Genomic DNA, 22146 nt, shown 5'->3' on the forward strand with positions numbered 1-22146 from the left:
CTTGATAAAGGTATTTTTTCTATATATTTTAGATTCCAAATCTCAAAAAATCAATACTCTTCAAGACAAAGGTACTGCGCAAATCAATACAATTTCTGAAGGAAACACCGAAAGTCACCTGTTAAGTTTGTCACAGTTTTCATTCCATACCGATTTTAATAGCGAAAACTCAGCTATGAAGTTAGATGATAGTTTCGCTAACTCTATATCTGACAACAACACAGGACCATTGTCAGTTTCACAAATTAATCCAGAAAACTCGCTAAGAGAAAAAGGTGGTTTCTCCACAGGCGTAGGTGATGAACACGTTGTCGTGAAAAATATTGCTGGGGTGTCCTTACGAATGGTAAGTTTAATTTATCAATTCAAATTAAAAAAACTTTATTTGCTCACATAAATATGAAATTAAATGTACATTCACTGTGTTCCATTGTCGGTGAGATTGCAGGGTATCTTTGTCATTTTTTTATATACAGTGTGGTGACTTTAACTGAAATAAATTCAGTTAAAACTAATCAAAATTTATCTCGCAAAATTCCTGAGACCCGTCGATTATTGTTTACTTTTTTTCACATTTCAAGATAGTTTTTGTATTTTTTCACCTACAGGTCCAAAGAAAGAAAGAAAGAAAGAAAATGTGCTATATTACGTAAGAATAATCTTGTGTACAAGCATCCTACAAGCTTAAAAAACAAAAGACAAATACAATTTCAAAAATTGACAAAACAATGAACAAAATTAAACACAAGAAGACAAACTTTTTGAACATACTTAAATTAAAGATAACTAAATAAAACAATCAATTACTAAATAAAGGTAAACTTGTTGACAAAACTAGAGAAGAAAAAAGGAAAAAAAGAAAACTTTCCAACATGTCCAAGGTTAAAACCTATCATTAAAAAAGTCATCCAGGTTATAATATGCCTTAGCCAATAAAAGCGACTTTAATTCTCTTTTAAATTTCTTAACATCCGATATATGTCTAACACACAGAGGAACATGATTGTAAATTTTTTTACTTATGTAAATTAATGAGTTTTTGGTAAGAGAAGACGTAGGAATAGGTAGGGGAACATCATTTACACGACGAGTCAAATGGCCAGTGTCAGAGGGTAGTTTGGGAATTTTGTGAATAAGAGCAGCTGTTTCTAAGATAAAGAGTGAAAAAAGAGTTAGGATTTTTTCAGAAATGAAGAGGGGTTTGCAAGAATCTCTTAACTTAGCAGAACACAGGTATCTAACTGCTTTTTTTTGAATAACAAAGATAATATTAAGTAGCCCCTTATTGGTTAAACCCCAAAAAGGCAAGCCATACCGAATATGAGATACAATAAGTGAAAAGTACACTGAACGTGCAACCACCCCTCCCAGCTCTTGTTTTGCCATTCTTACTGCAAAACATCCAGAAGATAATTTCCCAGCAAAATGTAAAATATGATCTTCAAACCGAAGGCGACCATCAATGGTAATTCCTAGGAACTTGCAGCACTCTTTATTCTGCAAGAGGGAATTTTCGTTAAACATCAGACCCTGAACATCGCACTTAAACCCCATAATAGACATCTTTCTTACATTAAACACGAGCCTGTTGGAAGCACACCACCCTGATAAAATCTGAAGGTCTTCAAGGATACAAGTCTTAATATAGTCAGAATTTTTATGGCTCCATAGTATGGTGGTATCATCAGCAAACTGAACCACCTTGCCCTGCAGTTTCAATGAACTCAAGTCATCCACATACAGCAAAAATAACAGTGGTCCCAACACTGAACCCTGGGGAACGCCGCATTTTAGGGATCTAGAAGCAGACAAACGCCCAGACACTGAAACCTTCTGAGTACGATTTGATAGATAGGACTCAAGCCATCGCAATGCTATGCCTCTAAAACCATATTTATCGAGCTTAGGTAACAGTATTCCATGATCCACACAGTCAAATGCTTTGGATAGATCACAAAACACTGCCGCCGATGACTCTCCAGAATTCAAGGAACATAGACGCTCTCCAAAAAGCTAAAAACAGCATCATGAGTCCCTTTACCGGCTTGAAATCCAAACTGATTTGCAGACAAAATGCCATTATGATGTAAAAAGGACAAAATTCTGCTTTTTGCAAGTTTTTCAACTATCTTAGAGAGGGTAGACAAAATAGAAATGGGACGGAAATTACAAGGCTGATCCAAATCTCCACCCTTATGAAGAGGGATAACCACTGCCTCTTTTAAACATGAAGGAAAAATGCCATTATGTAAAGAATTGTTTATGACAGAAACTAAAGCATTTAAGGCTGAATCAGGCAAAAAGAGTAACAACCTCGAAGATGTCCCATCAGCTCCAGATGATTTATGGTTTTTTAGGCGTTTGATTTCATTTTTTACTTCGGTAAGTTCGACAGGATGAAAGAAAAATGAATGCTCAACCGACACTTGTTGAAGATAGTGTAAGGGATCAATGTTACTACGAATGCCCTTGAGCAAGATATTAGGTATATCACAATAATCGTCGTTTAAAATGTCAGGTCTTAACTCCGGTTCCGATACTTTTCTATGGCAATGTCTAAAATTATTAATAATCGACCAACACTCTCTTTGCCTATTCGATGACATATTTAAGCGATCCCTATAATAATTAGATTTTGCTGCTTTAATTGTCTTTCTGTACAGACTACGGTATTTCTGATGATATACAAAGATATTTTCATTTGTGGTATATTTGCACAATTTAGTCAAAAAACGGAGGTTTTTAGCTGAAATTCTAAGGCCTCTTGTAACCCATGGTTTTCGTTTCTTAGTTTTAAGCCTCATTTTAGGAAAGCACTGATTGATCTTATCACACAGAACTTGAAAAAATAAAGTAAGTGGGTCAGAAGCCGTTTCAAGTGCATTCCAATTTACCGAAGCTGTAGAAGCAGAAAAAGCATTGAAATTTCTCCTGCTGAAAATTCTTCCCATATAATAAGATGAAGATGATACAGTATTATATGGCATTTTAGCAAGAATAGCTTCATGGTCGGAAATACCAGATGGGAGTACTGTGCATAAACGTCATCAAAATTTATACAGAAATAGTCAATTGTAGTTGCAGATGAAGAAGTTATTCGTGTGGGAGAAAGAACGTGCATTTTCAAGTCGTAAGAATTTAAAATACTTAAAAGAGAAGTACGTGGCAAGGTTTCATCAGTGTAGTTGATATTAAAGTTACCAGCCAATATAACCTTAGAATGTAGGGACAACTGGGATAAAAGAGAATCAAGTTTGTCCAGAAACATAGCAATATCTCCTGTAGGTGGCCTATAAACACAAAGAATATATAAATTAAAACGTTTACAAAAAGAAAGAGAGAATTCAAAAACATTCTCTAACAGAAGAATTTCATACTTATCAATATTACAGAAAATCGTTTCAATTGTTTGCCTAGCTAAGATTATGGTTCCTCCATGTATAGATTGTTGACGACAAAAATTTGATATAGGAAGATAATCAGATATTAAAAAACATTCACTAGGCCTCAACCAGTGCTCAGTCAGAAGTACAATATCAGGAAAATTACATGTGTCCAGCAAAAGATGAAGCTCATCCATCTTGTTTCTTAGGGATTGTATATTAAGAATAAAGATACTTAAGTTTTTCGAAGAGCTAATTTCAATTTTACTAGTAGAATATGAACATGATGTTATATTTTTTTTTTCTAAAGTGCAATAAAATGGAATTATGGTGATGCGATGAATGCCAAGTTAATCAAAAGAAAAGAAGTACTAAAAATAGTGAAAGGTTTATGGCCTTCAGAGGGTCTCCAAAAGTTGTTTGATGCCCGGAGGAACTTAACCCCTCTTACCTGAAACGCCCAGAGAAGGAATCCTTCACAATGCTGCTAGCTCAAGCCGATGTGGGTTCTAGCTTCTTTCTCAACCAAATGAACCAAAATTTCTTAGGTAGTAACTACCCAAGAGTTACCCAACTAAATGTCAAAATCAGTATGGCGCCACCAAGTTTTGGATTTTATATAATCCCAAAGGACGCCCAACATTTATCAAAATTTATTTAGGCAAGTTCAAAACGAAACTTGGAAAACAAAATCAAAGTCAAATCAGTATACACTATTGTTTTCAAATTACCTATGATATTCCAACCTACTCAACTCAAGTGAAAAACAAATTAACAACAGAAAATAACAATTTATTTAAGTCTTGATTATCACAGAGAATTATGTTATGTTATTTATCGTTAAGAGGAATAATTATTTAAGTTGGTAATAAGGAACCACAACATCACACAAAAAATACACAATCAAAGTGTGGTTGTCAAAATAAAATAAATTATGTTACACCCAAACCTTTTGGGGAATGAAGCTTCAATTCGAATTAAACTAATACTTTACATGGCCCGGTATATCCCGCCACGGACATTGACCTAAGCAAAAAAAAAAAAAATAACAACCCTAACTGTTGAAGCTTCCCCACTTAAAATTACCCTTTTATTAGTTTACTCTAATATTTACTAGCTAATCTGAGAAAATTTGACATCTTAGTGGAGTAGTCTGAAAATAAATAATATAACCCAAGTATATACTCGTAGTACTACGAAGCCGGCTGCGTCTTACCTCACAGGAGTCACTTGTCACATATATATGTACTCTTATCAGTAATATTCAATAATAAAATAGCATCGATTAAATAATGTCAATAAAATTTTAAATAAGCTTATGTATGTACCTCAACTCAAGAGATAAAAGTTGTGATAATAAAAATAAAATAAGTGAATAAAAAAAATGTTATGTTGTGTCACCTAGCTCCACACACAGCAGACTACTTCAGATTCGAGATTCTCCTAGACATCCAATTCCCAGTCAAAGAAAAACTGCAGGCTTCCAACCTTCACCTCTTCCACTTCACAATACGCCAAGCTCTGGTAGTGGTCTAGGTTAGACGTTAGCTCACAGTTGCTTAAAATCTCCTTCTAGATTAGAGCCAGTAGAGTACATAACCCCAAAACGAAAGCACCATGTGGCATGAAGAAATTAGGTCCGTACAAAAAAAATCCATTCAAAATCCATGTTATGTAGCTCTAGTAGCCAAAAGAAAAGAAAAACCTATACTATCAGTATAAACGATAAATTCAAGAATACCTACTTGCTAATTAAATTGTCCCCTGCCAATGCCAATCAGAACCGCTATTTTGCCGATGTTCGAGGGCACGTGAAAAATTATTAGGTTTTAAATCGCCATAAAGGCCAGTAAATTCAACAAAACAACAAATTACAGCATTACGCCCAAAAAGTTGATTTACTATCACCACATTTAGTCAATTATATCCCCATATGGGTAAAATTCACACGAATTTCAAAAAGAACTAAAGCACTCTTCACTTCATGACGGCGGTCTGGGAAAAGGAACGACCGCAGAGGTCAAACCCGTATTTAAGCAATCACGCACAAAGTGTATTGCCAATCGAAATATATAACAAAATAACTTAACTTTTTTTATAAGTACCATAAAACCTTTTATAAAAAAATAAATAACAAAATTTGTGGCCCAAGGAAGTTGGCAATGAAAATATGTGTCACTATGACAATCAATTTCGATTTTGCCTAGACCAGCAACTTTTTGCTATCTTCCAAGAAAACTAATATTTACATTAGATAAAAAGAGACAAAAATTAGATAGGTCAGTCTGAGTAAAATCAACCAGCATATCTGGTATGGTCAAGCCAAAATCAGATATTGTACTATGAACAGTACAACATACACAATAATTGTACATGCCCAATTAATCATTATTCGTTATAAAATAATTAAATAATCAATATGGGATATAATTTAAATTCTAAAATATTTCTTTAGTCCAGAACCGGGTTTTATAAGAGTATAAATAAAATTTCATTAACAACCAGTACAATATGAAGCTGAAATGTACAAGACTAAATGTGTCATTAAAAAAAAGAATACTGCAATTTGAAATGGCTAGAGAACAGAACTATGGGTTACTTGGGAGGCTATTACAGAGAGGGCATTACTAGTATCAATCATTAATATTTGTAAAATATCTATTTTGAAAATATAACTGTAATCAGTGCTTTTAATAAAGAGTATAAAATGCCAATTTTAACCTGTAACAATGAATGAGATTCAACTTTCGTGGACATGTCTATAAAAAAGAAGAATCCAATTCACGATCAGTAACTAGTTCAGACTCATTAATTTGATGATTCAAAGACAATTTATTCGATGAAATATTAATTTTAAAATATTTGAAAATATGTACATGTAATAATGATGCCAAGTCTGAACCAAAGTTACTGGCGTGATTAGACTTCAAAATCTCACACAGATTAATATTATTCTCATGAAAAGTACGATAAAGGGCCTTATTACTATTATAGATAACATTATGGTTTAAATAAGTATAAGGGCTTGTCATCACTAAAGTGCTTGTATCAACATGATTTTGAATTAAATTTTTTAAAACATCAGATGAAGAACAAATTCCATTTAACATTACTATTAAAAAATCTTCTTTCGTAAAGTCCTTAACTAAATTTGATGCTGTCCTAATCACCTCACTGCTTGAACTGCCCGGCTTCAGGAAACACTGGACCTTGTAGTAAGCTTCAAACTTTAAACGTAAATGTTTTAAGAACACTCTGCTACAATTTCCACCAACAAAGAGAAGCCGAGGTCGACTATCGTCAGGTGTATTTGGCCTAGTTGGTAGCTGTGTTGGAGAATTAATAACAACAGATTTGGATATCTGCAACTGTTCCTTCAATGCACAAATGTCGGAATAACAGGTATCTTTTTCAGTCTCCAACACCTTTACGGAGTCTAACATCTTCTTATTTAAGTTAGTTAAGTCGTTTACGTCTTTTTGTAGCAAGTTTATTTCAGTCTTATAGGTTAAGACTCATTTTCTAATGTTTTTATCGTTACAATTAAATTTTTATTTAGGATATTTAGCTCGTTTATTTGTGAATTGAACTTAAGACTTGCCCTTTCGCTCACTTTCAGCAATGCCAACAATTCATCTTCTTTAATTTTTAAGTTTTCCAATTCAACTTTAAGCTCTTCATTCCGTTTATGCAAATTTTCCAGGGATGAGGAAAACTTCTTTTCGGCCTCCGACACTTCATCTTCAAAAACCATGCTGTTTCTTCTCATTCTCTCTATATGTCTATCCTTCTCTTTTAATTCTGTCAACAAATCATAAATCTTTTGCTCATTAATCATCTTGGTATCCTTCGAACGTGGACAGATGATGTAATTTGAGGCTTCAGGATACGCCTTGACATGTGAGCTTTGACCAGATTTTCGTCCATTTCACGAATAAATAATCTTCGACCATGCTTTCGATTTTTTAGTTAGCAAGTAAATCAAATACTTGATTCAAGATGACCATACCATTTACAGTTGTGATGTTCATCATAAGGTAGAAAGGTACCATGGGACATCTTCGCGTCCTTCTTTGAAGGGTGTATGCAAAGCTTATCCAATGTGTCAATTCCTCATTTCGTCATATTATAAAATAATATCTCTTCAGGTTTCTTTCTTGTTTTCTGGATCAAGATTTGTTGTACCATCATGAAATGTGCTCAATAATACTTATATATTGTTGAAATAAAAACTGATATTTTCATGTCTTTGTTTTCTATCTGAACAAATTAAGATAAACAAAGATTTTTCTAATTTTCTCGAAAACGAATCGACCCATTTTAAAAAAAATCAAACGTCAAAATAAAAGACTTCGAAAGACCTTTTAAACAAGCTACTACTCGATACCCCTTGCCATTTAAAATTTTTAAGTGGATGACTCTGGGGGGAAGAGGGTGAAAGGGGGTGAAGTAATTTTAGGTTAGAAAGTTGTCCCCCTTGACAAACTTTTTGATGTATTTCGGCGTTTTTTTTTTTTTAAACAGTGGTTTTCGATAAATCCGTGGTGGGAGGTTTTCAAATGAACACCCTGTATATTTGGTCAATATGCATCTACACACATAAAACAAATATTCTTAAAAAATATGTTAATCACTCTTACGCTACCAGGAATTATGTAAACCGGCACTTAAAGATACCAACTATTAAAAAAAACAACAGATTTTTAGGATACCTGGCTTCAAAATTATATAACATTCTCCCAAGTAGTTTGAGAGCTTTAAACAATTTAGTAAACGCTGTAGGGAATTTATATTTTTAAATAAAAGTTTTATTTTTTTTTAAATAGTTCAAACGAAAAAATATAATGTTTTTTTTCTTTAGGTTATATGGTGTTTCGATTTTTTATTCCTTTCTGTGACTACTATTGATAGTGTAGGTCAAGTTATGTTGATTTTGGCTGGAAGTTAAGTACTATAGGTTCTGGTCAATTTACATATTAATTTTTTTTTGTATACTTTATTTTAAGCACACAGGTGTTTACGTATCTAGGTGCATGTCAAATTGTGAAAGACCTTTAATAACTAATAAGAAATTGCAAATTAATTCTTATTGTAACAGAACCAAGTTGATTAATAAATATAATGTCCGACGAGTTTTTTATTAAAAGAATTTTATCATATATAGTTAGAAGTTTGTAGTTTAACAATATAGTCTAAGTTCATGAAACTTAGCACTTGCACACTCCAAAAATTATTGATCGTCAGCTTGTTAGACTATCAATATTTTGGATCTGAGATCGATCCTCGCTATGACTTTTTAACGGTTCCTAACAGCTACATTTTATATACAGGGTGTTTCATAATTAGTCGGGCAAACTTGCAGGGATTGTAAAAAGTCTTAGAATAGGCCAGTTTGCTCAATAAACTTATTTTTTATGATAAATTTGACATCCCTGCAGATATTTTTCTGAAAATTAGTCGGTAGCATCTAGTACTATTTTCTAATACATAATTTAATTTTTTATTTTACCAGTGGCGTCCATGCGGGCTAGAACCTAGTGAACTCTTAAAAAAAATGGCACGCCACTGTTTTTGCTTCAAATAAAAAATGTTTTTCAAATTTTTGTCATTGTTAATGGTTAAAATAAGATTTTTTTCCTTACATTTTATCACCCTGTATCTCAAAATCTATCATTTTTGGATAGTCTCTCCAAGTTTGTCCCAATAATTATGAAACACCCTGTATATACCAAAACTATACATGGAAAACGTTTTCTGATAAGTAAAACTCTTAGATTGGTAAATACACTTAGTTAGGATAAACAACAAACTAGTCACATCGTTGAATTTCGCTACGTAATTCCCATTAACAGAAATCACTTTGATAATTTTATTTTTTAGTTTGACCAGCTGCTGAACGACGAGGACGCCAGGATAGATAATTGGAAAGTGTTGCTAAAAATTAGGGAGCAGTTTCTACTAGATCGGACTAAAGGCGAACTCGTATGGTTAGAAATGCAAAGAAAGTAAGTAGAATTTCAATATGTTAGAGTCGTTTTTTTCTTTATTAAGTTTTATTCAGAACGAGTTAAACGGGTAATTGGCTCATTGATGTAATAGTTAGTATTATGGTATGGTATTAAAAAAGTTTCTGAGCTTATTGATTCTATTGGGGATAGCAGCATATTACACTGTGAAAAAACACATATCTATTAAAACTATTTCTGACTTTTTTAATGTTGGCAAATTAATACTATCTTTTACTCACTGATAATCATATTTCTGCCCATGATATTGCGCTGCCACTTCTTCAACCCTCCAAAATTTATGTTGAGCCCTTTTAAAAAAATAACATACGAGTACACACATATATACAGTGCTTTTCCTTAATTAAATGGAAAGGGTGGACTTGTGGCACTTTATTTTGAAGCTCCTGACGAGTACTATTCGTTATTGTCTGTCGTAAATCCATTACTGAAGCAGGTTCAGTTTCGTACACCTTTTGCTTCAAATAGTCCCATAAAAAAAAGTCTAGAGGTGTCAAATCTGGCGAGCGAGCTGGCCATTCCACAAATTCTCGACGGCTTCTTTACATTCTGTTGACAAGCCTCAAACAGAATGTAAAAACGAAATAGAAATAGAAGTGAATGTGTAAACAAAATAAAAAAAAATAAAATAAAAAAAAACAATAATAAATACAGGTTTATATTTTTTATCATTAATTTGCTTGTATGGATAATACAGTGAGGTAAACTTTTCTGAAACAGCGAAAAAATGCCCTTATGTTGGTAAAAATGTGCAACGTAGCCACACATTGAACCACAAAATAGTAATAGCGCAAAAGTTGATTCATATTATTCTGCAATTCATATGAATTAAAAACTAAATTAAAAACTCCTTCAGTGGTTAAGCTTGACGTAAAATAAAAATAAAATATCTCAGTCTACCAATATGTTTATACATACATTTAGTAAATACAATAAGCATTTATTACAATATGGCTTTATATTATTTTGGTAAAAACAAGCAGTTTTAATTTAATTTTAAAGACAATAAATAATATGTTTTTGAAGACGTTAAGACTCCAAGGTCACTAAATAAACTTGTGCCCTGCAATCGTCAAAACGCAATATATCACTAAATATTTCAATTTTTTTCTTTTATTAAGATAGGTACTATTGAACTTAATCATTTTGTTATGAATACTAGGTATCATCTCTTTTATTTTCTTTATATAAAATAGATCTAATAAAATATTCAATGATTTCTTACTGATTTGAACAGTGGTGTTGGTATAAACTCCTTAAGTTTGATAATATTGTCTATAGATAGGTAACATGTCCAATCTATGGTAGACAATATTAGGTAGATGAGTAAAATAAAAAGAAAATAAATAATAATCTATATATTCCTCTACATTCTGTATCATTAACACACAAAAATATGCTTCGAATTCCATCATTTCTAATCCGCAAAGTCTTGAGGTTTTGCTTTCTTATTTTAAGCAAAAGTAATTGATTTATTTTTATTCATTAGGCCCTTTAAAATTTAAATCTAAACTAAATAGGTAGCACCTTATTAAAATCTAACAATTTATATGTACATACTTATTTAGATACATACTTTGTATTCATCTACATAAAAATAAAAAACCTAACTTAAAAACAAAACACTTTCGAAATTCCAAAACCCAAAATACAACACACCTTCCAGTGGCGAAGCGTGAACTTTTATTTCGGGTAGACAAACAATAAAAATCGTTAATTAGAAAAAAATGTGTATTCAATATTATTCACTTTAATTAAATAGAGAATGAGAAAATAGCGCGAAAATAGAAAGCGCATGAAATATTAACTAAAAAGAGAAAAATTATGTAGTGATATAAAAAAGAAAAAACTAATTACTACTAACAAAGTTTACTGAATAAAATACTTTTAGTAGTATTTATTCAGTAAACTTTGCTACTAGCATAAAAAGATAGTGTTAGAAAAAGAATAATAAGCTAATAGAGTCCACAGAAAGTATACAACACCAACTAGTAATAATAGTCACTTCTTTACTTTAAATAGATTTATTTTGTAAAACACTGATTACTTTAAAAGAAATTATGTCTGACCGCTCAGAATGCCGTCGTTCATCCGACCAGTGTTGCCAGATGGCCCAACAAAAATTGAACTGGGTGAACCGAAATTATCGTAAATTATCGTACGATAGATGGCGTGAGTATACAGGATTGAGTCAGTAGGAATTTTTAGTGCGATTTTTTTATGAAGCGCCCATTTATTCAAAACTTGTAAAAAAAACGCAAAATATACACAATAATAATATATTGAAAAAATAATATGGAATCCTTCAAAAACAAAACAGGTATAGATACAAGCGAAAAAGAAAACAAAAATGTAGGTACGTAGTATATGTTTCAAGCTACTTAAGCCTTGCTACTTAAGCCTTTCACAGTGTGTGATCACCTTTAAAAAGTTAAATACCCGAATTAAGTGTCCTGACAAAATTAGTAAAATTAGTGGGAAAGAGTGCAAATTAAAAATTGAAACTTTATACCAGAAGAGTTTATAACCGTATGTACCTCTTACCATAATTTTTAATTGAACATATTATAAATCTGTATTAAAATCCCGGTACAAGTACTGCAATCTAGAATATAAACAAATAGTTTGTGCACAAGGAATTTCTTAACTGTCCGGCATTGTATATATATATAAATCTACGTTCGGCGAAATATTTTTCAACATAGCTTTAGCGTACCATACACCTAAAATACTTTACGGAAATAGAAATAATATATTAATTCATATCTTTCGTCGAATGAAATGAAATGGCCGATGAAGATATAAGAAGTCTTTTAAAATCTTTGATTGCTTCAAACCAGGAGGTTAAAGAAGAAATTAGGCTAAGTAAAGAAGCCCTATCTGACGAAATACGTGACCTGAAGGAAGAGTTTCGAGGCGAAATCAACAAGCTAAAAGGAGAAAACGAAACGTTGAGAACAGAAATAAGCACCCTAAAGGTAAAATTGAAAAAACAAGAACAGGAACATAAGAAATATAAATTTATGATTTACGGTCTTGAAGAGCAAGAATCGAAAAACGACGTGGAAGTGTGTTTACAGCTGTTCAACGAAAATTTAAGGTCGAAGTGTACATTTTCCGACTTTCGCAACGTCTACCGAGTGGGAAAGCCGGGAGGCGAAAGAGTGCGCCCTATCTCAGTTGAAAGCAACAGTTACTTTTTACGTAAATACATATTAACTAACGCTTACAAGTTAAAAGGTACAAAAATCTATATTTCTCCTGAATACACCCAAGACGAATACAAAGATATAAAAATTTTAAGAGAACACCTAAAAAAGGCTCGACAAAATCAACAAGCTGCAAAAATTAAAAACAAGACATTAGTTATTGAGGGTAAAACATATTCAGTAAAAGAATTACAAAGTAAAGAAACAGCTGGGCTTTTCCAAGAGGGTACTAAAGGCAACAAAGAGACACCATCAGGCTCAAATAAACGTAGAGCTTCTCCATCCCGCACTGGAATCCAGGAGAAGGAGAATCCTACCAAGAGGAAAACTCGTGCTCAAAATAGGGATTATGATAAAAAAAATTAGTTTTGAAACTAATTTGTATATGGGTTTTGAACTCTAAATTTTATTATTTGTTTACTTCAAATTTTTTTGGTTTTAAGATCTGTGTAGGCTTTACGTTCGTAACTTGTTGCACTTTTAAGACTGTTGGAGGGAGAATTCTGCAAGGACATAATTATATTTTATATTTAATTTTGTTTTTTGTATATTTTGGTTATTGTTTTAGAATCTGTGTTGGTTGTACGTTGTAAGTCCTTTAAGCGTTTTTTAGCCTTTTTTATTCTATTTATTTATTTCTAAATTCTATCAGGTCTAAAGTGTTTTATTGGCATGAGATAAAAGCATTTCTTTCATTGACATGGATAATTATATCAGGGACTATACATATTTAAAAATTGACACATCAGAAATAGAAAACCCAAATGATTTGAATGACCATATTTTGCCAAATAGTAATTTTAATATTTTGCAATTGAATATTAGAAGTATAAATCAAAATTTTGATAATCTACAATGTCTGCTGGACCAATTTTCATTTAATTTTGATGTCATTGTTCTCTCAGAAACACATTATGTCTTTGATGAAACAGTTTATCGGATGAATGGATATAATATAATATATAATAGAGGCATTTTAAATAAATGTGATGGAATAATTATTTTTGTAAAAGAACACGTATCACAAAAACATAAATTTGAATTCATTGGTCAAGTAAAATCAATAGAATTGGAAATAACTACCCCTTTAACAAATATGCTTTTAATAACTTGTATATATAAATCTCCCAGTATAAATAAGGATCAATTTAATAATGATTTTGCCCACTATCTCGAACAGAAAAAGAATATAAAAAACCATGTAATTACTGGTGATATAAATATAGATTTGTTATCAATGAAAAGGGAAAGTGAGGAATATAAAAATATAATGAATTCCTATCATTTTGTTTCGTATATTAATAAATTTACCAGACCGGAGTCAAAAACCTGTCTAGATCATTTTTTGGTTAAAATTTGTAATGAGGATATTTCAAAAATTCCTACGTCTTTTATTTTGAAATATGATCTTACAGATCATTTTCCAATTATTTTGAATTTAAGCTTAAAGGATGAGGATGCAAAAAATAATAGTCATTTAGTGAAAACAAAGAAATATATTAACTATGAGGCATTAAGAAATGACTTAGAAATGGAAGACTGGCAATTGATATATGGTACAAGAGACACGGAAGTGGCAACAAGGATGTTTATGGATATTTTAGTTGGGAAAATTGAAAAACATACAGAATTAATTAAAATAAGTAACAGGAAAAACGGAAAAAGTAAATGGATTACGAAAGGTTTACTAAGAAAAATAAATGAAAAAAATAGTTTATATCTACAGTGTAAAAGAGAACCAAATAATGAAGAACTAAAGGAAAGATATAAAACATTCAATAATGAGATAAAAAAACTTATTAAGGGAGCAAAAAGGGACTTTGTACAAAATACAATTAGAGACAACAAAGATAAAACTAAAGCCCTCTGGAATTGCGTTAATGCCATATGTAGTAATAAAAAAAAGAACAAGGGAAATATTAGTAAAATTAAGCATACAAATGGTGAAATACTGGAAGACAAACAAAACATAGCAAACCAGTTTAATAAATATTTTAGTGAAATAGGGCAAATACTATAAAAATAACGAATACCTATGTTTATAAGTCTAACGAAAACCATCATATTCATCAATCGATGTTTTTAAGGGAAACGACGCCCACTGAGGTCATAGAGATCATTGACAGGTTAAAAAAAGGCAAATCGCCAGGTGTTGATGGCGTTAAGGCCGAAACCCTAAAAGAAATAAAAATTGAAATAGCACATGTGCTAGCATATTTAATAAATATGTCCTTCAATACAGGTATCTTTCCCGAAATTTTAAAAATTGGTATGATCACACCTCTACACAAAACTGGCCTGGAAGAAGACCTTAACAACTACAGACCAATCTCTCTAATTTCCAGTATAGCTAAAATTTATGAAAAAATTTTTAAAAATCGGTTAGTGTCATTTCTAACAAAGAACTCCATTCTTTCAAACAAACAGTTTGGCTTTCGAGAAAAAATGTCAACAGAAGATGCAATTATACATTTAACAAATTATTTATATGAAAACTTAGATAAATCGAAACCATCACTCTGTATCTTTGTTGACCTCTCTAAAGCCTGTGATACTGTTAATCACAAAATCCTGTTAGATAATCTTGAGGAATAGTTCATAAACTAGTTGAAAGTTATTTAAAAAATAGAAAACAACTTGTCAAGATCGATGAAGTACAAAGCTCCTTCGCAGACATAACCTGTGGGGTACCCCAAGGCACTGTACTTGGCCCATTATTATTTATATTATATGTAAATGACTTACTTAAGATTGATATTTTGGGGGAAATAGTAAGCTACGCTGATGACACTGCCATATGTTATTCAGGAAATTCATGGAATTCTTTAAAACAGAACGCTGAAGCTGATCTTAGAAAAATTTCCTCTTGGTTTCAATCAAACAGACTGTCTTTAAACGCCTCTAAAACAAAGTATTTGACATTTACATCTTACACTAATAACTTGCCTCTGATGGGTCCTCTTAATATAAACTCCCATTTTGAGATACCAGAAGCAAATTCCATAAAGTATTTAGGTATAACATTAGACCGGTACTTAAAATGGGATATACATGCAGGTGAACTTACAAACAAATTAAGAGGCTTGATATCTAAGTTTAAACGACTTAAGGATTTTATGGATATTAAACACTTAAAAACATTGTACTTTGCTCTGGTACAATCACATTTAAATTATGGACTCAGCGGATGGGGTGGATTAAGAAATTGTTGAAAGTTGTTCAAAAATGGATTTTAAAAATAATCTATGATAAAGACAAACTGTTTCCATCTGATCAGCTATACAATCTTGCTGGTATATTTGACTTAAAACAATTATATGTTCAAAAGTTACTTTTAAATCTTCATAAAAGGAAAATCACAGTTGAACATGTGAATCATTCATATGCTACTCGAGCTCAAAATCAAAGCGCTGTAGTTCCACGAAATGAAAAAACTATTGGTCAGCGATATTTTAGATTCTATATCTCTAAGATTTATAATTTGGTTCCGGGGCATATAAAAGATAAAATAAATCAAAAAAATTTTAAATTTTATGTGAAAGACTGGATACAGCGGACGGACAGAGAAACGTTTAATAATATATTAAATCATAATATGTAACATACTATGATATATAAATATGCTTTTCTTTTAAACATAATCTTTAGCAAATCCATGTAAAATTGAAAAGAAAGCAAATAAAATCACACAAACCTGGACATGACATACTACCTCGATATAGACCTTAAAAATTACCGAATTGGACATACTCGATCTTGATCTATGTTTTGAACATTATATCGTAGTCATTAAATTTTAGATAAGATTAACTCTGTAAAACTTTTAAATTCATATTCACGTACAAGTAGTCATCTCGCTACTTCTGTGATCATTGTTTATTCACTATTCTCTTGATCGTTATTATAGACATTTTGTAATATTGTTAATTATTATTTTGAATAAACTATTATTATTATTATTATTATAACACCTATATAACTATACTTCGTCAAAAATAATATCGTCATCGGGATCCAAGTATTCCAAGTCTATATGAGTTGGTTTTGTTACAACCATAAAGATTGTATGAAGTCATCGAGCCTATCATATCATTACTTGGTTCAAAACCAATGCAACCTTTATCAAAATTTTTAACATGTTGTGATGAGTGCATAATACCATTAATTGTCGTTGTAACTAAATGATTTCGACTTTTAGTTTTAACTAAATTAATTTTGGAAAATTGTCTTTCACAGTTTGCACTAGAATGCGGCAGTGACAAAACTGATAACGCAAATTCACTTATTTCTTGAAATAAGTGAGTTCCTTGAATGTCTTTTATTTCTCCAAGTTCGAAATAAAAGGTATCTAAATCTTCTGTTGCAGGTAGATGTTCACTAGGCGTAATTTGCAACAACCTCCATTGGTCATCGGATTTTTTGAGCCTTTTGTAGATCATCTTGGTCACAAATACGTGGTACCTCTTTTATTAAGGGAAATATGCTAGAGTGCAATTTTATTTGATTTTTATTAAGTATACCTAATTTGCTTAGGATAGGATCATTAAAGTCGTATCTTTTTTTATTTCTAAGCATGATGTTAATAAAAATCTTCGGCACCTTTCATAAAAGTCGATTTTCGTTGGCTTATCCACGCTGTTGACATTTTGCGCAATGCCTACCCCAAGATACAAATTTTGGTAAATTGCAAATTTACTCTCATCACTAGGATTAATCATTTTTTATGTCATTTTGCCTTATGTACTGGGGATTCATATATCTCACTCACTCATTCTCACTCATTCGTGAGAAGAAGATATTTATAGATGCTAACCATTTTATTATGTAGTGATGTTATTACCACTTTATCACTTTGAAAATACTTATTCAATTCAGTCCAGAAATATATAAAATAATTTTATATGTTTATCATTTAAATCGTGATATATTTCTTCACTAGCTAGCAAACGATGTTCAACATAATTGGACGTGAAAAATAGTCGTAAAGGTTCCCATTGCTCAAGTATTCTCTTTACAACTGATAAAAGCGAAAGCCATCTTGTTTGCGATGGGCGAAAAATTTGGTGTGGATCAACTTGACAAAAATCTTGGAATTCCTTAAACATTGCTTGTCGCTTTGAGCTCTGCTTAAAATAGTTATAAATGTTTCTCGCCATATCTTCGCATCTTCTAGGCAAGTTTTTGCAAGCCTCGCTGGCACATAAATGTAAAGAGTGACAGATACATTTTTGCACCATAATGCCGGGCAGTTCGTCTTTTAATCTGCTCGATACCGAGTTTTTTTCCCAAACATACTGTTGCAGCCATCAGATGCGAATCCAATAATATTTTTTAATGGAATTTTGTCTAACACTAAAGCTTTTTTAATTTCATGAAATAATCTCTCAGCTGTTGCACCTTCATTGGCCTGATCTGGATTATCTCCAGAAAATATTTGTATTAGTTTCCAATAAAGAGTATTAATTTTTTTATTTTTTTTATCAAAAAATCTCACGCAGACACATAGGGTTTTAATCGCAGCTATGTCAGTGGACTCGTCTATAATGAGACTAAATTTATTTAATTGTAAAATGGTATTTAACTCACTCTCAGAGCAACGACCAATAATATTTTTCATTACTTGAGTTGCTTTAGTTCGATGCAAATCCATCCCTTTTGCTATTTTGGAATCCGGGAAACATTCTTTGATTATATCCGTTAAATGATCAACACAGTTAAAAGCAATATTGTGCTCTGCTAAAAAACCAGTAAGTTTTATTTCTGCCCGTTTTATTTGCCTCTCTTCGGATATACATACCTCTTTTTTCTTAAATAAATCTGCGACTGATGTTGCTGGCATTCCTTTGATTTTTAACAAATGTTTTGCCAATTTTGAATGATTTTTTATGACCGTAATATTCGCCGTAAATACAGCATTGCAGGCACGACATCTTGCTTTTCCATTATCTACAAAAACACAACAACTCGTACAACATGTGCATATTATACCAAATATTAACTTACCGCTATCCGGAAACAATCACCCTTTAAATTCCTCGTTTGCTTCCCATTCTGTGCGGTATTTCTGGCTTCTATGTTTACCTTTTTTGCTCTCACCTCTTCGAATTTTTTTGTATTCAGGTGTCCTATATATCTTTTTTCTCCGCATTTAGAAGTTTCAGAGTCTGATAAATAATAAATAATAAACCATAAATAATAAGTGTCCATAAATAATAAACCTCAACAGCATAATAAAATAGCTGGTCGACTTCGATAGACAAAAGCTCGAAGGTCCTTCCCGGGAGTAAATTTTGCATACGTAATAGGTATTACGTATGCAATATACGTATTTATTCGGATTAATCATGTTTAGATACTATATAATAATAGTAAGCATAGCGAATACGTTCTGTGTTAATTTATTTAAAATTTTAATTCAACAATTACATGAAATAATTACGTGATAAATTAATGACAAATAACTGGATAATTTTGGGTAGACAGTGTCTGACCTTGTCTACTCGTACGCTTCGCCACTGCTTCTATAGTACATTCAATCTGTAACATTAAAAAAAAATATCCAATTCTCTGATTTTTGGAGGGTCAATAGTGGTTCATGAGAAGCAACACATGTTATGCAATGTACATACACAAACGGGAACATATTAGTACTAAATGCTTTATATTTCAAAAACTGCTAATCTCGCAAAAAAATGCATACATGAATCATAGAGGTTTTTTTGCCCTCTACATTTTTGCAATTCTTGCAATGGTAAAAAAAAATATTTCACAGCGCAAAATGGGAAAAAGAAAATTTTGGTGACTTTGGCGCCCTCTAGCTTTTTCAATTTTTGTTCTACAGCTTTGGGCCTATGAGATGAATTGTAGAGAATAAGATTCTCTTCATTTTATGTCTGATTAATTTTTCTGTCCGACCTACGGTTTAGCCAGAAAAACGAATCCAAAATTTTTTTCCACTTTCGCAAAAAACGGAGGGGAGGGGGCTCTCAACTTTTGGAATAAACCCTCCAAAAATCAGAGAATTGGATATTTTTTTAAAGTAGCCTTTTCCCATGACAAATTGACTATACTATTCACAACATTGTTTTTAAATTTTAAAGTCAACAACAAAAATGAAACAAAAACCAATAATAATAATAATAATTACATAAATAGTAAAGTGTATGTCACTAAACCAGCGAGTTTAAAAGATTTAAAAGAACAAATACGCCAGGAAATTAGAAATATTACTCCAGATGTCATTGACAACGTTCGAAGAGAATTTTTAAATCGCATTGGTTATTGTTAGGTTATTAACGGTGCTCAATTCGAACATTTAATTTAGATTGTTATTTCTTTAATTTTACATTTTATCATAATATTACTTATGTAACCACTATTCCAAATATTAAAATCGACGGGTTCGGACATTTTTTTTCAGAAACGGTCCATTTCAATTGTATTTAATTTATCCGCTACTTTACGGATGCACTGTATATAAATCTAAACAACTAAAATTAGTAATTTTTTATTTTTAAGAATTAGCATTAGCATAGGACAGTAGTTCTTGAAAAGAATGTAAACTTAAACGATGATGCGTCCTCGTTGTGCAATAATTTTCGTTTTATTTTGTTATTTTTTTATTGCAGACAGTTGATCGAGACAGGAAAATTGTCAGAGGCGTCTCTAATTAAAAAGAAACAAAGAGGGATCCTGCTGAAGCATCAACAAGAAAAAATGGAGATGCAAAGGTAAGCCGTCTTTGCACTGTTAAGTTATTTCTAGTTAATACTCTAAAACTTTTTACGTAAATATAAATAGAAAAGAGATGTAATACAATAAACTTAACGGTATAGTACTCATTGCAATAGTCAAAAAAATCAAAAATAGTGGCTATTTTTAAGAAGGGTGAACAAGATAATGTAAGCAACTCTCAACTTATTTATTTGTTAAGCATCTTTTTTTATTGGCAGGTTTTTTCGTTATTGTGGATCTATTAATACGTTGAACGCCATGGAAATTTGCTAATAAATGTCTGATACGCCAAAGCGAAAAATTTAATTCTTTTGATTTAAAAATGCTAAAAATTAAATACATTGTCAATAAATACGCGTTTATCGTTTTTTTTTTTAAATTTTTTGTAACAATTTCCCGTTGGCGGTCCTGTTTTCGTTTTTTTTGAGGCGGCATTAACGAATCACGTGTTGCACGATGTTCCATCAATCGATTCGTCACCGTCGAAGTGAGTGTATCGCTTTTTGCAGCGCGTGTTCGGCAGCGTACTGGACAGTTTTTAAAATGAGCCAGCGTTCAAAACGGTTAGTCGACCTTGCTAAAAAGCAAAAATTGATGTACAGTGATGGTAAATACATATATTATTTTAATTATTCTATGGATGGACGAGTATTTTATATTTTTAGAGTCGAGCTCATCAAGTGAGTCACTTGTGGATCCGTTTCACTGCTCCTCTGATTCTTTGGACGATCCAACGTATCAAGTAAGCGAAAATGAGAGTGATTCAGAGTCAGACATCGAACGTGTCTCAGATAAAAATTTTCACCTGCTGGGGGTATTTCTGGAAATTTAAAAGCAATTAACCCTACGGAAAATTACCTTCAACAAGGTACATCCTCTACTGAAGACGATAATCTTCTTGCTCCGATTATTGGTTATGATACTGAGCAAACTTCCCAGATATCAGCAGAAATTCCACATATTGATCAACTCAATCATCAGATGAAAGAGGAAGAAGACAATATTTTCGACGTGTATAATATTCAGTGGCGGGATCCAGTTGGAAATCATGAGAAGTTTTCGTTTGATCCCGAACATAGGGGTATCACTCCTGAGGTTGCTGCGGCACTTATTGGTGGAACTCCCACCGACTTTTTCTCATTTTTTGTGGATGATGAGGTTTTGCAAATGATGACCGATCAGACGAACCTATATGCAACCCAGAAATTACTTAATCAAGAAGATGTTTCTGAATGGAGTCGCCTCCGTGCTTGGGAACCAACCACTAAAGACGAAATGAAATTGTTTATTGGTATCGTCGGCTACATGGGACTAGTTAAATTACCGAAGCTTGAAAGTTATTGGAACAAGCGTAAAAAAAATTACCAAAACAGTGTTGTTGGAGAAATAATGAGCCGAAATCGTTATGAATTACTACTGAATCTCTGGCATTTTAGTGATAATGAATTGTATCCCGAGGGTGCTCGTGGATACAAAATTGAGCCACTAATGAATAAATTTATAAAAAAGTTTCAAGAAACCTACACTCCCCGTCAAGAGTTTTGCATCGATGAAAGCTTAGTTCCATTTCGCGGTAGACTTATTATGAGGCAGTATATACCTCAAAAAACTCATAAATATGGTGTGAAATTATTTAAATTGTGTTCCAGTACTGGCTAAGTTATATTGCGGTAAACATAAAGATGCAGGTGCTTCCGTTCCTACAAATATTGTTATGGAACTGTCTTAGAAGCTTTTAAATTTTGGCCGTACAGTGGTTACCGATAACTATTATACGAGTTTAGAATTGGCCAA

The 22146-nt window shown here is 32.0% G+C and overlaps 1 protein-coding gene and 1 long non-coding RNA gene across 6 annotated transcripts in view; one reads left to right on the forward strand and one right to left on the reverse strand.

Annotated features, from left to right (window-relative positions):
- LOC126733819 (uncharacterized) overlaps positions 1-6102 on the reverse strand; it is a 308547-nt gene extending 302445 nt beyond the window's left edge. Inside the window, exon 1 of the long non-coding RNA XR_007659875.1 lies at positions 4872-6102. This is a non-coding gene — a long non-coding RNA (uncharacterized LOC126733819). The remainder of the gene's footprint in view (positions 1-4871) is intronic.
- The window catches only part of LOC126733808 (centrosome-associated protein 350-like), a 176318-nt gene that overhangs the window by 69449 nt on the left and 84723 nt on the right, over positions 1-22146 (forward strand). For all 5 annotated transcript variants that reach the window (XM_050437217.1, XM_050437218.1, XM_050437216.1 and 2 more), the window contains 3 exons: positions 33-346; positions 9264-9388; positions 20247-20348. In XM_050437217.1, the coding sequence (XP_050293174.1) occupies positions 33-346; positions 9264-9388; positions 20247-20348 (541 nt within the window). The remainder of the gene's footprint in view (positions 1-32; positions 347-9263; positions 9389-20246; positions 20349-22146) is intronic.

Source organism: Anthonomus grandis, chromosome 3 (assembly GCF_022605725.1).
Source record: "Anthonomus grandis grandis chromosome 3, icAntGran1.3, whole genome shotgun sequence".
Classification (NCBI taxonomy): domain Eukaryota; kingdom Metazoa; phylum Arthropoda; class Insecta; order Coleoptera; family Curculionidae; genus Anthonomus; species Anthonomus grandis.